General features: G+C 39.2%; 1 protein-coding gene across 1 annotated transcript; it reads right to left on the minus strand.

The window, feature by feature from the left end:
* Window positions 1-902: 902 nt before the first annotated feature.
* On the minus strand, window positions 903-7,608 carry LOC140933680 (uncharacterized). Its single transcript, XM_073383288.1, has 6 exons — window positions 7,478-7,608; window positions 6,753-7,005; window positions 6,105-6,288; window positions 5,726-5,798; window positions 4,986-5,247; window positions 903-3,870 (listed from the first exon to the last, which is right to left on the minus strand). Exons 2-6 carry the CDS (start codon window positions 6,995-6,997, stop codon window positions 3,651-3,653), a joined length of 984 nt encoding a protein of 327 aa, XP_073239389.1. The 5' UTR covers window positions 6,998-7,005; window positions 7,478-7,608; the 3' UTR covers window positions 903-3,650.
* Window positions 7,609-15,961: the final 8,353 nt, after the last annotated feature.

Below are 15,961 nucleotides of genomic sequence, written 5' to 3' on the forward strand. Positions count from 1 at the left end.
TAAGTTCGTCAATTCTTTTATCCTTGTTTGACACTCAGATTATGAATTGTCTACCAAGACACAAAAACCTCTCTTTATTCTGAAGAGAGCTTAGGCCCGTTTCAAACGTCGTGCTACTGCGCATGCCGTACTAAGCTGGCTCGACTGTAGCTCGACTGCAGCACGACAAAGGACATTTAATAGCACGACTAGGTTTCAGACGTCGAATTTAATTCAGTCGAATAGAACGGCTGTTGATGAGAACAAAACACAAAAACAAAGAAACGGTTTAGCAAACTTTAAAATGTAGTCTAATGCATTTATAATTTATGAATTGAGTTCGGCACGGCGGTAGCACGACGTTTGAAAGCACTCGAGCCACTGCCGTGTAGCATGGCAAGGCTTGCCGTGCTACACGGCAGTAGCACTATTTGGTTTCAAACGTCGCGTTACTGCCGTGCTAAAGTCGAATTTAATTCGATCAATTAAGTTCGGCAAGGCAGTAGCACGACGTTTGAAACGGACCTTAATTCTGATAATATAAATTACAAGTTAAAAATCATGTTTTAATTTTTTGTTTTGGTTTGCAATCGATCGCGCGCGTTGAATAACATCAAGACGAACGCGCCCTTCTTCAACACACATAGGTTGGAGGCTGAAGTAAAATTTTCCTTAAACTTTTAAATCTCAGTAGGAAAAAAATAAAAATGTTTTTCGCCGCCTAGGTCGGTCCGTATTGGGAGAAACTGTGCCCTCGGTCTGAGTACCGCCCGAGGCCGTACTCAAGACCTCAGGAAGAGTACTTCTCCCAATACGGACCTCCAAGTCGGTGAATAACATATATATAATTCAAAAAACCCCTGTATGTATTAGGCATGTACGCTTGATAACTATCAAAGGAAAATATACAATTTTTATATACATAACATTTAAAATAGTGATTTATTTGGTCTAAGAGTTGTTGTTTGGACTCCGAATGAAAGAAATACAATAGTCATTGTCCACTCGATCCTCATCGGGCCTCGGCAGTGACTCACAATACCGATAAAGGTAAGGTATGCCTATAGTTATTATCTAGTTTATATCGTTTAAAACTAGAAAGGACCCCCCTTAAATTAAATCAAAAGAAAAAGTAAAAATTATAACAAAAATGAGCCCCAATAAATCAGGGGCACCCAACGACAATTTTCGGAAAATATCTGTTCGGAAGACGATTTGAGATCTAGAATTTTCGGAACATTGGTTGTAAAATTTCTTGCTTGCCTGCCTCTCCTAGGATTTTCGAACATCTAAAAAATGACATAATTGCCTATTTTTAACGGATTTTTACCCGTTAAAAGGTCACCTAGAATTTTCGGGAGCCTTTTTTCGGGCTGAAATTTTCGAAAAGGTAAGTTTTGATCCCTATAATTTTCGGATCACTAGACTTTCAGCTAGGAAATCCGAACAGATGAAAAATTTTCAGGGGATAAAAGTATGCCTATATCTACCGTTTAAATACTAAAATACGTTTAACAATGCTTTGTTTAAGTGGTTTTGAACTACATTCTCGTTGGGTGCCCCTGATAAATATTGTTCTATTGCTCTATTACTTCTCCATCAAATGTAAAATAACATATGACACGAACCCTGAAAAAATGGTTTGTTGCCTTCGAGCGCGATAAGTAATAATATAAAAAGAACTGATATCAATGAGATCGTTTGACGTTAGCTTATTTACGTACCGGAGGATGATATGAATGACTGCATTACAACCAACAATAAAACTGTTTTGCGGAAAAGGTCTCGGAGCGGGCAACATTTCAAAATCTATGAGATCAGACTGTTTAGCAGTGCACTGTTACTTTTACCACTCTTGTACACGTCAAGTTTTTCTTTGCAGGCTATAAAACAAATCACTTTGTGAAAGGACCTCCTCGAAAGTATTAAATTTTTGTCTCCATCGAATCCTAATTGCCCCCGCAGGGATTTTGCCCAGAAGGCGAAATCCCGAGGAGGCACTCCAGTAACTCGCGCGTATATTAAGGAAAGTACTTACAGTTGAAGTATACAGTCATACAGTCAATATAGAAAAAATCTCGATTTGCTTGAACAGTAGCCGTTTTTAGAGTCGTCACTAAAAACGGCTGTGTAGCAGACTACTTGAACAGGGGCTGCGAGGAATCGGTAGGTAATGATGACGTTTCTATTGTTTGTGCCTGCAAGTACGAAATAGTTAGGATGACGTAAGGACAGAACATCCCCAAGGGACCGCTTAGGTAGATTTTGTGACATTCATTGTGCAGTCATACTTCGACACTCTTTTGCGTTACGTGTTATCAGTGACATTCTGTGGAGCAGTTGTTTCAGTGAAAGTTATGGACCAATTTTTTAACGACACTCGTTAAGTGCAGAAGAAGTTGTAAGGTGCGTATAACTGTGTATATATAAACACTTGGAGAGTTTACCAGACACAAATTCACAAATCTTTCATTGGAAACCTTGCCAGACACTCTTTCTCTCTCTTTGACCGGAATAAGACTCAGCCCGCCCAAACAAACAAGATGAGTGAACAACGGCTGGCTTCTCACTAGCAGAACGATGGACGATTACAGAAATTCGCCAACTATCAAATTCTTTGCTGAGTTATTACCTGCTCACATATATCCTTCCGCTATAAAGTTTCAAATAAGACTAGAATGCGCGAGTGTGAATTGATCAAACGTCTTTTTAATTTCTAAGGCTTCCTTCCCGGCAAATAAAATGAACTGAATGTAAAAAGTGAAAGAGAAATAACGAAAAATTCAACTTCTAATTAAATCTTTTCTTATGGTTTAGAATAAACTATTCTCGAAACTGAGAATGTTTTGATGGCAAAGCTGTGTAAATCGACCTGAAACTGTGCATGGAACCTTGCGTTTCCTGTATTTATCTCACCTATTGTATGGAATATGTGTGAAAAACTTCCTTATGAATCGGTATCTTTCAAAGAGCCACACAACGAGCAAGAATACTATTGACCGACAATCTACAGAGCGGGGGCAGCTGAAGTGTCAACTATTACTAGTTTTAACCGTAGTTTTGCCTATAGACCAGTCGTAAACTACCGTAAAATTCCGAAAAGAAACCCCGGGACCTATAGTTTTCAAAGGCCCTCTTTGAGGGACTTATTTTTGGAGGGGCTTATATACGGAGGGAAATTTGCGTTTCAAAATCGATTGGACTAGCTTAAAGTTGAAAGGAAATTTGTGTCAGTGAGTAATTTTCTATGCAAGTACTTTGACTACATGGAACAAAGAAATCCAAGCCAAGAGTTAAGAGTGAACTACGCAAACAGTAATAAAAAAAATAGTGTCAGTGACACACTTTTTGACTGCAATCATTTGGCACACGTAATGGTTCTTTGGTATAAAATGCAAAAATTTATCCGTTAGTGTACAATTTTGCTTTGTTTTCTTTTTGAATTTGAGGGGAATTTCCAAGTACAAGCTCCCGGGGGCTATACTTGGAGGGCGATTTAACGGAGGGTTTTTTGCCTTACGAGATTGTGGGGCATATATTTGGAGGGGCTTATACATGGAGGGGTTTATTTTCGGAATTTTACGGTATTCACTTAACTCTTACAGACTATTTCAAGGAACGCCGTTAATTCTTAAAGGTTACACAAAGGAAAACGTTCAGTGTGCTTGAATTTATGCTTTGTGGCTCAAGTCGAAAACGTTGTCTGCCATGTAGTTGAGTATGTTGCCTGCAGGTCGATATCTGCCAACCACAAACGTCAATTTTCCGTCCGCGGTTTTCGCTCTGCCAATTCCCAACTCTTTGGTACTTTTCCATACGACCTGGGTAAAATGTCCAGTTCCTTTCTGCCATCCACCACGACTGAAATCATAGTCTTTGTATTCGCCATACCTGCAATAAAGAGGCAATAATGACAAGTCAAACATAAAGCAAACTGAAATAATTAGACGTACTCTTTTCATTCAAGTAATATAACATAGTTTTCATTTAAGTACTTAATACATACAGACAGCTTTAACTACAATTATTATTCATTCAAAATATTTCCCCAATTCTGATTGGCTGAAAGCACACGCATAATTCACCATAGCCAGTTACTGATGACCAAATTTGGAAGAATGTTGTGTTTAACGAGGAAATGACGTCAAAAATGCAGCCTTCTACAGGTTAATGCACCGTTAACCGAGAACACCTGGGGACGAGATTGAGTTGTTTTCGTTGTGAAAACTAAAATGGCAGACACTTCACTCGTTTCAAGAGTAAGAACTACAGCTGGAACTAGGCGAAATAATGGCTGAAACATAACAAAAACAGCAAGGAGACAACTCGGAGGGCGACATCTGCTATTTGGAGAATACTTGCGGAGCTGGACAAACCTAAACGTACACTATCGAAGGTAAACTTAACATCGATGCAGGTAAGCATGTTTTAGCTATGTTTTTAACTAGGAAATATTTTGAATGAATAATAAAGCTTTCGTAGGATATGAAGAATTAAGCAGATCTCGGAGGGTGTTATCCACCTCGGCCTTCGGCCTCTTTAGATAACACCCTCCTCGATCTGCTTATTTCTACATATCCTACTCAGCCTCATTCATTAATTGCTAAATACTCGCTATTACCATCCCCGTCTGTGCAGTGAAGCCAAAGTATCGATTGCTGACAATGTTAAAAACTAATGAGAAGGTCCTATCGGCCTTGCATTACATGATTTGTAAAACATTGTTCAGGGATTTATTTGGCAACGCCTAGTGAACTGGTTGTAAATGTAAATTGAATGATCTGGAAACTAATACGAATTATGATTACAACAAAACAATTTTATAGTATACACATTTTGAAAGCTCCACAGGGATACGGCATTCATAAGTTGTCGATCTAATGGTTGTACGCTTTACAGAGGGTTATTTTGTTCACAGTAAACTGAATCTACCCCTGAATCTGGAGTTATTCTTAGTTATTGTTTCCTGTCCTAGTTCTCAATGAAACAGTCTGTATATTACGTACCACATGTCAGTTGCTTTTTCTCCGGCTGTATCAAAGCTACCTGTGAACATAGCTATGTTCTCCCCAGCATCATTTCTTTCACTCTTACTGGCATGCTGTAATGTTCGAGCATTTGCCAGCTTTTCAGCCCACGCTTGTGCATCCTTGGCCAGGTCATCAGCCCAACTCAAGGGTGGCACGCCATGCATTGAACGAAACTTATTGTGCGCGTCCAGAGATTGCTTTGGAAATTCTTCTTTAGGGGAGGATGTGGCTTTACAGTCTAAAAGAATGGTTAAATATGTTGGTTAGTTGGAAAAGACTAAGTGTAAGCTCGGGTTAAAGGCCAGGGTCTACCTTAAACTCAATTAAAACCGTTTTTGCTCGTCTCCAACTTAGTCCGTACTACATGTGGTGATTTTTTTTTTGTTGGATAAACCATAGAACTGGCATTAAGCAAAAAAATCAGCGCATTTATTTGAAAACAGCCATCACACTACAAAACAAATACTAAAACGAAACAACACATATGAAATAATAGGTGAACGAAAACAGTAGGATATAATTCTTAGTTTAGCGGATCGCTCAAGTACCATTTTGAAAGTCTTTTGTTGATTGATGCTGACAGAAACATTATAACTATGCTTCTGATGCTGACGATCATTTTCTCTATCATACTGAAATTATCATAAGACCTATTAATAGAAATATAGATATCAAATATAGATATATTATAAAGATGGGCTCTTTATATGGCCTACCTCTTTTCTCTGAGTCAATGGTGATTTTCTTTGTCTTTGCCGGGTTGGCGACGTCGCCGTTCTGTTCAGTTGCCTTGAGCGAGAGCAAACAGAGAGTTTATTAAAAGCTCAGAAAGTCACGTATTTCTACAAGTTATTCGCTCATTTATCAATGGTATTTGGCGTTTATATTAGATCTCCTTCAGCCCTGTTTAATCTTCTATTTTTCCTCTTCCGTTGGCATTTTTAAAACTATTCCAGCAGGTTAATCATGAAAGTGTTCATGCACCACCCTTCTCAGCAATTATAAGTGAGACATACAAAGCTAAATAGTGATGAAGGTCTTCCCGAACACAAAGTCTTAAGCTTATTATAGAACCTTTAAATGGCAAACATCTACCTTGGGTTTAACATTGTCCTGAAACTGATTCATGTAATTTCCCGCCGGATGATATCGAGCAACAACGAAGATCTTTCCATCATCGCTTTTGGCCTTGGCAATTCCTAATTCCTTGGTTTCCTTCCACACGACCTGGGTAAAATGACCTATACCGCTTTTAAACCCAGGGTTGTTGAAGTCGTATCTGTGAAAAAAAAAACATGAACATATATGAGCCCGGCTTTACCCTTATCCAAGAAGACCGTAAGTCATGTTCATTCAGATTTAAATAAGGGATGCCAGAATAGAACGAACTTGAGAATTAGCATGCCTCTATGTAAGATCCCATTTTTCCCCCAATGGCTTTTACATGGACTAAGGCAAGTGGTGTTTAGCAAAAAGAGAAAAACGTTTAACTAAGTGACAATGTCCTGTGATGCAACTCCGGCTTAATTTGAAGAAAAAGTATTTTTAACTTCGGACTGGGATATTTCTATTTATCACTACATGAAATTATCGAGAAATGAACTATATAAATAAGCACTGATTTGTCTCATCTGCAGGCCAGTCCAGTGTCAGGAGTATCGCGATTGTAACGCACCGAGTGTTCTTTTTTCGCATTTATCGTTAAGTCAAATAATAATATTTATGTTTAATTCTTCTACCTACTTTTCAACTTCTGAATACCACCGATCAACGACTTCTGCTCCAGTAACGTCATCTTTTCCCATTACAGCATACACATTTTCTCCGTCATCTGTATCGTCGTGTTTCAGACGGCCTTCTTTAGCCAGCTGATTGGCCCACGTTTCTGCGTCTTTCTCTAGCTTTCTTGACCACTTTAACTCTGGTACTTGATGAAGGACTCGGTATTTGTTGTGGACATCAAGTGCTTCCTTGCCAAATTTGTTCATCTTCGAATCTGTGAGTCAAAAAGTAGAACGTAATTAATTAGGCGGTGTTGATTTGCCATAGTTCAGTATAAATCTTTGCCACAAGATTTTAGAGCCATCAGGATTCATATAAATTATTTCTGAAGGTGGCTGGTGATACAGAAGGATAAAATTTCATGTCTAAAGAAACGATTTCTCCGGTTGATTCCTATTAAAAGTAAGTAAATTACTTCTAAAAAACAATCAGTTGAAGGAACCTAATTAATTGCCAAGAGCTATCATGAAGTTTCAAAGGCTCAAGTGTCTTCAGTTGGTCCGGATTGAGTACAACCGCATTTTTTTGTTCCAAACTGGCAAGTTTCAATACCCCTCTTTTACCCAGATCGTAATAAAGTCGTTCCTTTTTGCAGTTGGTCATTTACAAAAAGGCCGAATGGTTTTAGAAACCTCTCTCCTAAGCCAACTTAGCAATACGAAACAATCACGAGAAATTTGCCTCACCTGTTTCTTTAGTTCCCTCAGTTTGTCTGAAAGTTGTCGATCTTCAGTCTTGATCTCAAGTTGCAAAACTTGCTACTGCTGTTTATATATACTCACCTGCTACCGCTCGTCATGGACCATACACATGATAACTGACATTGTGCGGCGACATGCAGAAAGGATGTTGTGCCGCTAAGGAACTACGAACGACAAACGCTAATAGGATGTCACGTAAAGTGTAACTTCCTGTGTAGATGTATATAATTACGTATTCCTATCAAGGGGAGAGAAAAATAGATCCTATTGTACATCTTCAAAAAATTCAATCGGGAGTTACTTGTACGTTTTAAGGGTTTTCAAGAATTACGTATCCATCATTTAGCCATAGGCACTAACAAATCATATTGCAGTCATGGCCGGAAACCAAATGCTCTTGAACTACGTGATCTTCCGTCCGAAAAACAATTTGCTCGTGCACATGACGACGTACAACGCATATTTAGTATGACAACCACTAAAAAGAGAGGTAGACCGAAGATTTGTTGACAAAGTGCTCTTGAATATATTTTTTATAATCCTTTAAGCTCATGATTTGATGTACGTTTTGCTGGATTTAACTATAATACTTCCTTAACTGACCATGAAGTCAGATTTTTTTTATACTGACCGCACCTGGCCCGCCTTAACAAGATTGAAATGTCTTCAAACCTCTTGACATCTTGTTGTAGGTTAAAATACTTAAAAGATGTTTGTTTACCAAACTGAATGTATATAAATGAAGTGTGGTGCTGCCCGTGTTCATAAAAATATTTTGAGGGCGGGAAGTTGAAAATTTGAGTAATTTACTTTAATGGGCAATCACTATACGTGACTCTGCATGAACTCCACTAATAAATAAGGTAAACAAGACTTAAAAGTAACGTAGACGTTCTTTTGCATATTGCATATATTACCTAAAAAAGCACCAAAATAAGAAACATCAAATTAAAATATGATGCATCGACTCGAAACAAGGTCGACAAATTTTGAACCTTTCTAACGGCAGGCAAAGCTCAGGCAAACGTGTGAAACTTGATTGGCAAAGGGGCGTACTTAATTGTGTGGTTATATATTGATCACCTGACATCAGTACGCGTTGTATGATGTTTTTTCGGTCGGGTAGGTTTTATTTTGGTCACGAAAATTATTAAAGCTACAGCTGTGTACATATTACTTATTTTGCGGTGTTTTTGATTTATTCTGATTTTCATTAACTGCACGAATATTGTTTGTGCACGTTTTAATTTTGTACTACCTACGTGTTTGTTTGTGCCTACAGGGCAAAGTTCTCAGGTTTCCTTAGCTTTCTATATTAAAAGCCATGAGATTCTTGCTTATAGAATAATATTTCTTAGGGATTTTTTGACCACCGTACAGGTGTCTGAAAGTCAGAAATCGATATCGACGGCGGTTCATGCCCTCTTCGGCGATGTTTCTTCGCATCTGTCACACTTCTATTTGTCTTCCTAAAGATTGTTTGGGGTTTTACTGTTTTGTGTTATCATAACAAGATCTTGGAGTGAAGGCGCGTTGAATAGTTAATGTAAGGTCTGTAGGATTCATTAATTGTTCCTTGACGAGATAAACTTAACCACTTCAAGGAACCGAGTCTAGATCTATCATGCATCCTTGAATTTGTCATAATCTTTGGGCCCAAATGTCAGAATCCAACCGGGTCATTTTGAAAATGAAAAAGGTCTTTTAAAGAGTTTTCCCCTTAAAACGCCTCAAGGACAAATTTAACGAACACAGACGTACGTGCAGGTCGAAAAAACTAACATTAAATCTAAACCGCTACTGTTTCTGAACACTTTCTCTCTCACTCTAACCATTCTCATACTGACATGCAGTTAATCCCACTAGAGAAAATTCATTCTTCACGTAACTCAGTTCGTAAAATTTGACTCTTGAACCTAATGGCCTAAACCGCCGTGACGAATTATTGTAATCCATATCCTTATTATTTTTCTTTTCCAGGTTTTTGTGTTGTACGTCATTTCCGCCTCTTCCTTTTAAACAATTTTTATTGCGACATTCTCCTATAATATTGTGATTCCTATCATAAATTCAGTAACATCTGTAAACCTGACGGAAGGCTGGTATGGCCAGCCGAAATATTGTTATGAAAAAGCAATACACGTTGTTCTGATCAGCTTGGCAGCTAAGTCTTTGGACTAATCTCTTTTTGGTTCTTAATATTTTGGCTGATTAGGTCTCTTTTCTACAGACCCAACGTTTATAACTAGCAGGATCTTCGTCCACGGTTTTTGTAGTTAATTTAATTCCTTATGATTAAAACCCCAAAAGCCCCATGCGTATTATTTTGTTAGGAATTGACTGATCTGGCTGCTGGACAGTCATGATAAAAAATTAAATTCTCATTTCGAAAAGTAATTGGTCTGGCCGCAGCTAATTCTGACCTCTAATTTGATTGGACCCTTATGTGTCGCAGCTCTTTTGTTTTCAGGCTAGGTTCCATTGTTTTTCCCAGCCAATCCCGTGAGGTCTTCCGAGAGCTGCAAGGTCGCCTTTCTGTAAAATGGAAAGCGCGCTTAGTTACTCACAGTGTAAGCAACAAGAACCAGGAGCACCCAACGACCGAATGTTAGAATTTTGAACTGTGATAGTTCATCATATTGGGCCCTACAAACTTGAGATGTCTTAAGGGAACTCATTTTCGTCCTCTCCAAAGTTTCAGTTGGCTTTTAGATCCTTTTACGTCTCATGATCATCCGAAAATGTTAGCTGTACCTTTAATGAGTCCGGTCGAAAGTCAAGGACATGGAGTAGGCGTACTCTACTCTTTGTCTTGACACCGAAATTTTCAGGAGACATTTTCACAATAATGGCAATATCTTGCCAACAAAATGACGGTGGAAAACACAGTTTCCGAAAATTGTTGGTAAGTTAATTACTAGGAAAAAACTGAATCCCGAATCCGACTCGACTTCGATATCCAGAAATGTTTAGCCTTTCATCTCAAAAAGCTTTGAAATTTCTAGACAACATTTTACTGAAAAACGTCGCACATGAGTTCCCCTAAAGAATACATTATATAATAAGCAGCAAAAACCTAGATAATGGGGTTCTCGTATGCTTTAAGCTGTGTACCCTTGCGTGGGAAGAACTAAGCCCGCAAAGCTGTAAACAAGGTCGGAAACTGATATTTATTATGTGGGGGTGGTGTATATTTTCAATGGTGCTTCAGAGCAGTGGGCCTTTGAAAATCGATCACGTATCGGCGGCGTAAGTAAATGCGGTTCTTGCCGCGCTATTCGTGATGAATCACAAGGCAAGCAGTTTATATTCTTGAACGAACGACAATAAGACCCGTGTCTTTAGAAAGGTCGGCACCTTATGCACATGAACTGTCGACTGGGTCGTAAATCGAATTCCTCGAGCGGCTGAACCGGCAGTAAAGTTATATAGACAAAAGGAATTGTGTTTCAGCTGCCATAAGAGTAAGCCACAAAAAAGCATCCAACACCTCAGGCCGGGCATATTCGAGTTCCGTTACGTAATATATGTTTACCAACAAAACGGCTACATCAGCTATGAGAGGTACTATAATATTTTAAAACATTATTTTCAAATTCTGAATATCTGCAAATTTAAAACACCTGCTGCTCCTCGCAAGAAAATTAGAAGAACCGAGATTAGATGATTTCGAGTTCGGGTTTTCTCATCACTTTATTACCATGACTTTCACAACTGTCATCATTTTAATTTGTATTTTTTCCAGCGATTAGGTTGCGTCAATTCAAATTTAATATTAATTTTTGTGGCCTTTTTAATGGTCTTGACGACAAGGTCATCAACTGAAGGAAGTTGTTTAAGTACGTAGTACAGCCTGTGATAGAAAGATAATAACAGGCAATAGCGCTGCGCGCGGTTTCTATTTATAGACCCGAAACTCAGACAAACAAACATGGGTTCGTTAAAACGATTTTGCCAATATTTTGAAATTTGTAATTGTTCTTGATAGAGGAATTTAGCTCTTACAGATTTTAACAAAAAAAGGACAGTACAAAGGTTCTGCAACTGTTAAGAAATGAGGCGATTTTTAAAAAAATGTACCGAAGGAAACGCGAGAAATTCACGGTTAATTAACTGCGCTGACGTCATAAAAATCCGAAAAACACGCGTTGTTTAGGGTAGTATGAGCCAGGGTGGATAATGAGCAAAATACGCGAGCGAGCCGTCACGCCTGCATGCGCATAAAGCACATAGCTACTGAAAACATGTGGTTTCTTCGAAAAGTACGAAAGCCATTGTTTAAGCTGTTTATTAGTATCATTATGGTGATATTTCCCCAGTTGAAAAAGGAGAGATGTTTTCTTCGAAGTACTTGACTATTGTAGCTAAAAATTCGAGCCGTGGTGGTCACTCGTGCGGATGACGATCATCGGAGATGAAGACGGTGGTTGTGCAAGGATCGCAATAAGCCCTTCATTTCTTAATCTGCGTTACACTGTTTGCAGATCTTCAAATGTCAGCCCACTTTCGGATACTTTTTCAACCTTGTTCTTCTTTAGGGATAAATAATTTCGACGAGGTTTTTCTTTAAAGATGGCGCCGATCTAAAAGCATATATCACGTCCTCAGCTGCTCGTTTAATTTTACAATCATACGCTAATGGCGTAGCGCGAGAATGACGTCAGGGTGACTAATTTGCAAGTTTTGTCTGAGTTTTGTCATTTTTCTCATTTTAATGACAGACAAACTTCAACTTAAGGTTAAGTCCCCTTTAATTTAAAATTCTACTTTGTCATTGGTTAATGTCGCCAAGGAGTCACGTGAGACTTTAAAGCGTCATGATCATGAGCATAAACATCAACTATACATGTAAGAGAAAACAATATTTTTAATAAAACCTGAAACGGTAGAGTACTGGCAACAAAACCAAACAGTATAAACTGCATAGACATCTGGGCCAAATTATTAGGCAAAACTAAGTTTTAATTATTAACAGTCAAAAGTCATGCCCATTTTTTGAAAGTTCTTGACCAAAATTTTTAGTGGTGTCTTGCAGGGCTAGAGTAAAGTAATTGAGCAAATGTGTTCATGTTGCTCCAGCCAGCGGCAGACAAAATAGTGTCAGTAGGGACCTGTTTCTTATTTGCAGCTGAAGCGACAGCAGCTCTAGTACTGTGGGCTTTGTACACCAGTGTCAATTCCTGCGTTGGTTAGAACAGTTTTTATCCATCTGGAAATAGTGTTAGTCAACACCGGCTTGTGAGGTTTCTAGTAGCCAATAAGTAACTGGTCAGCGTCTCTTCTGAGTGAATACGTTCTATCAATGTATGTCTACAGATGTGTGACAACACATAAGTTCCTGATCAGGCTGGTGTGCTAGAAATTCAATGGGCTTTAGGTGGTGACCTGGTCGAGTACTAAGGGGTGTGCCAACAGTAAATAAACATTTGGTTGCAGACAAGGCAATTGAAGACAAAGTTAGTGTTTTGAGTGTTTGGTCCCACGACAAACATTTGAGGCTTAAGCCCTCTCCAAGAGTCCAGGCTGCCAGAAACTTAAAGTCGTTATTCACATCCCATATGTCTTTGTACTTGGAAGGACTGGCCGAACCTCAAACACGCCCTTCACAAATCTAGTTACGAGCGGTAGCTAGGCACTCATGGTGATCTCCACCTTGAAGGTAAGAATCATCAATATAAAGGGAGTTCACATGTACAAGCTGTCTCAAAATAGCGTAGACTGGCTTCATAAGTTTGGTAAATTTTCGAGGACAAAAGGCTAGCCCATTTGGAAAACAGGGAAATTGATACAGCCTCCCGTCCCATTCAAACTTCAGGTACTTTTGGTGCGAGGGTGCAATGCACTGCACGAAAAATTTGATTTACATTAAATTTACTCAGTGCAAATTTGGTGCAAAAAAGTGCAAACTTAGGTTAAATATAAGGCAAAGATGGAAAATACCGCATTTGCTCTCAAATTTACAACCCCATGTAAACAGGCAAGCAAATGCGGTATTTACCATCTTTGCTTTTGATTTACTCCTAGTTTGCAGTTTTTTGCATCATATTTGCACCGAGTAAATTTGTGAAAATCCAATTTTTCGTGCAGTGATGGGGACACAGTAGTAAGCGTTCTTCAAATCTACTGAGGCCATAAAGCAGTTTGGTCTCATCAAATTCTGTACACTTTACTATGTATCCATTTTGAAATGGATATAATGATTTTTAAAGTTCAAAATCATTCGATGAGACCCACCCTTTTTGGGTCGAACAAAAACGGAGGAAATGAATTCTCCAGGTTCACGAGTGGTTTCAATAATTACTGCTTTCTCGAGTAAGCTGGAAATCTCACCGGTAATAATAACTTGTTCTTTGCCCACTAAAACGTTTTCCTGGTGGAGGATGTCTCTGAGAAGGCTGGGCACTGAATTCAATATATTGACACGATATCATTTGATCAGAATTTCAGTATCTGAAGTTGTTTGCTGCCAGGGGGGAATAAATTGTGCCAGCCTACTGCTTTTGAAGCAGCTTGTTTGTGCAACAAGATATGCAATTAATGTAGGAACTAAGCGTACAAAGTCATTCACCTGCATCGAGTTTACTTTCGAAGTAATTATAAAGTCTTCGTTTATTTTTTTGCTGGGCTCCTCCTTTTTCTTCCAGCGTTTTTGTTTCCATTTGGGCTGGTACTGGCCTTTGCCTGAAAAAGGCTTGTCCTGTTTCTGGCGCCAAGAAGGCTTAGAGGAAGAGCTGGAGCCGCTGTTGTGGCTGACAGCCGTGTGGCTTATTTGATTTAAGGCCTGAATTGCAGTGAGATGAGCCTGAAGTTCGTCTCCAAACAACAAGGTTTTAACTGGTGTCTGAGAAGAACACAGAGAGCAGTACTACTCACACAAGTTGGGTTTGATGGCTTCTCGTTGAAATAACGAGAGCTCATAATTTGTATGTCCCAACAGCGCGATAACATGAATCTGACTTGTAAGCGCAGCAGCAGTATCCAATTTGCCGCCGTTCGCGCCCTTACTTCTGAAGTCCATTCAGTTCTGGGCTGATAGAGCGATTACCGCTCCAACCTTGACCTGCATGTTCTAAATGGCAGACAACCTGAGGTCTTGCTTTTTCCTATAACGGGTCAATTTCTCCCACATCTCGGGGTTAACTTGAGGAACGGCGAGTTTCTCGCAATTTTCGGGGCGGTCGTATTTCTCGCTCAGTTCTTTGAGCTTGTTGTCGCTCAGTTTCGAGGCCCATCTCTTATTTATAATTTCAGCTAGTGGTTTTGAGACCGGGCTGCTCACCTTATCATCTTTGGTGAAGTCAAGCGCTAGTTTGTTCAAGAGTTCGTCTTCGCCCTCACTCTTGTAGGAGTCCTGCTTGTAGGCGGGCAGCGTTGTGCCACTTTCAATTTCCTGAATTTCGTTCTGATCAGCACCACTGTTTAGGAGAGTGGAAAGGCGTCTTCCTCACTGTTAAACAAAAGTTCTCGGCTTTTTCACTCTCCCAGCTAAGGGTTCTAAATTCCCAGCACGAGAGTCCTGTTCTGCTGGTCGTTATTGCTGTGACAATGCAGCGAATGAATCGCCCATGGCAGTCATCGATCTTGCCATGCGGTTCATGTTTTCGTTCTAAGAATTGAGTACACTTAGCAGGGAGTCTCTGTTATCGAGTGTAGATTCAGCAACTAAATCTTGTTTGTCGATCTCCTCCGGAAGGAATTCCTTGGGTCTTCGACGCGGGCTTTGGAAGAGGAATTTTCACCCCATGATAAGGAAATCGTCGTGCGATCGCTCCAAATGTCAGCTTGCAAGTGAACGCAGTGAGTACGCGCGCATACTCACGTGACTCCTTATCGACATTGACCAATGACAAAGTAGAATCAGACAAATAACAGAAAAATTCCGGTAAGCTGCGTGACACTTTAGAAAGTAAGTAAAAGAAATGTTCATTAAAAGTAAAGTATAAAAAAGTGCCATGTTTTATATGGGGTTGCTTTCCAAGTTGTTTCGGGCCTGGCCGATCTAGGTCTTACTATCTAAAATCCGGCTGACCCTCTCTGGTTTGTCCTCGTGGTTTTGCCTTCACAAGTGTTTCTAATATAACTATATATTTCAAAAAACCCGTGTATGTATTAGGCGTGTACGCTTGATAACTATCAAAGGGAAATATACATATAAACATAACATTTAAAATAGTGATTTATTTGGTCTAAGAGTTGTTGTTTGGACTCCGAATGAAAGAAATACAATATAGTTATTGTCCACTCCGATCCTTATAGGGCCTCGGCAGTGACTCACAATACCGATAATGGTGAGGTATGCCTATAGTTAATATCTAGTTTTTATGCTTTAAAACTAGAAAGGACCCCCTTAAATTAAATCAAAAGGAAAAGTAAAATACTAAGAAAAATGAGCCCCGATAAATATTGTCCTAAATACTCAAGTCTATATAGTACCATTGTATATGCTCTAAACAACCATTACATAGCTCA

The sequence above is a fragment of the Porites lutea genome, chromosome 4 (genome assembly GCF_958299795.1).
Source record: "Porites lutea chromosome 4, jaPorLute2.1, whole genome shotgun sequence".
NCBI classification, from domain to species: domain Eukaryota; kingdom Metazoa; phylum Cnidaria; class Anthozoa; order Scleractinia; family Poritidae; genus Porites; species Porites lutea.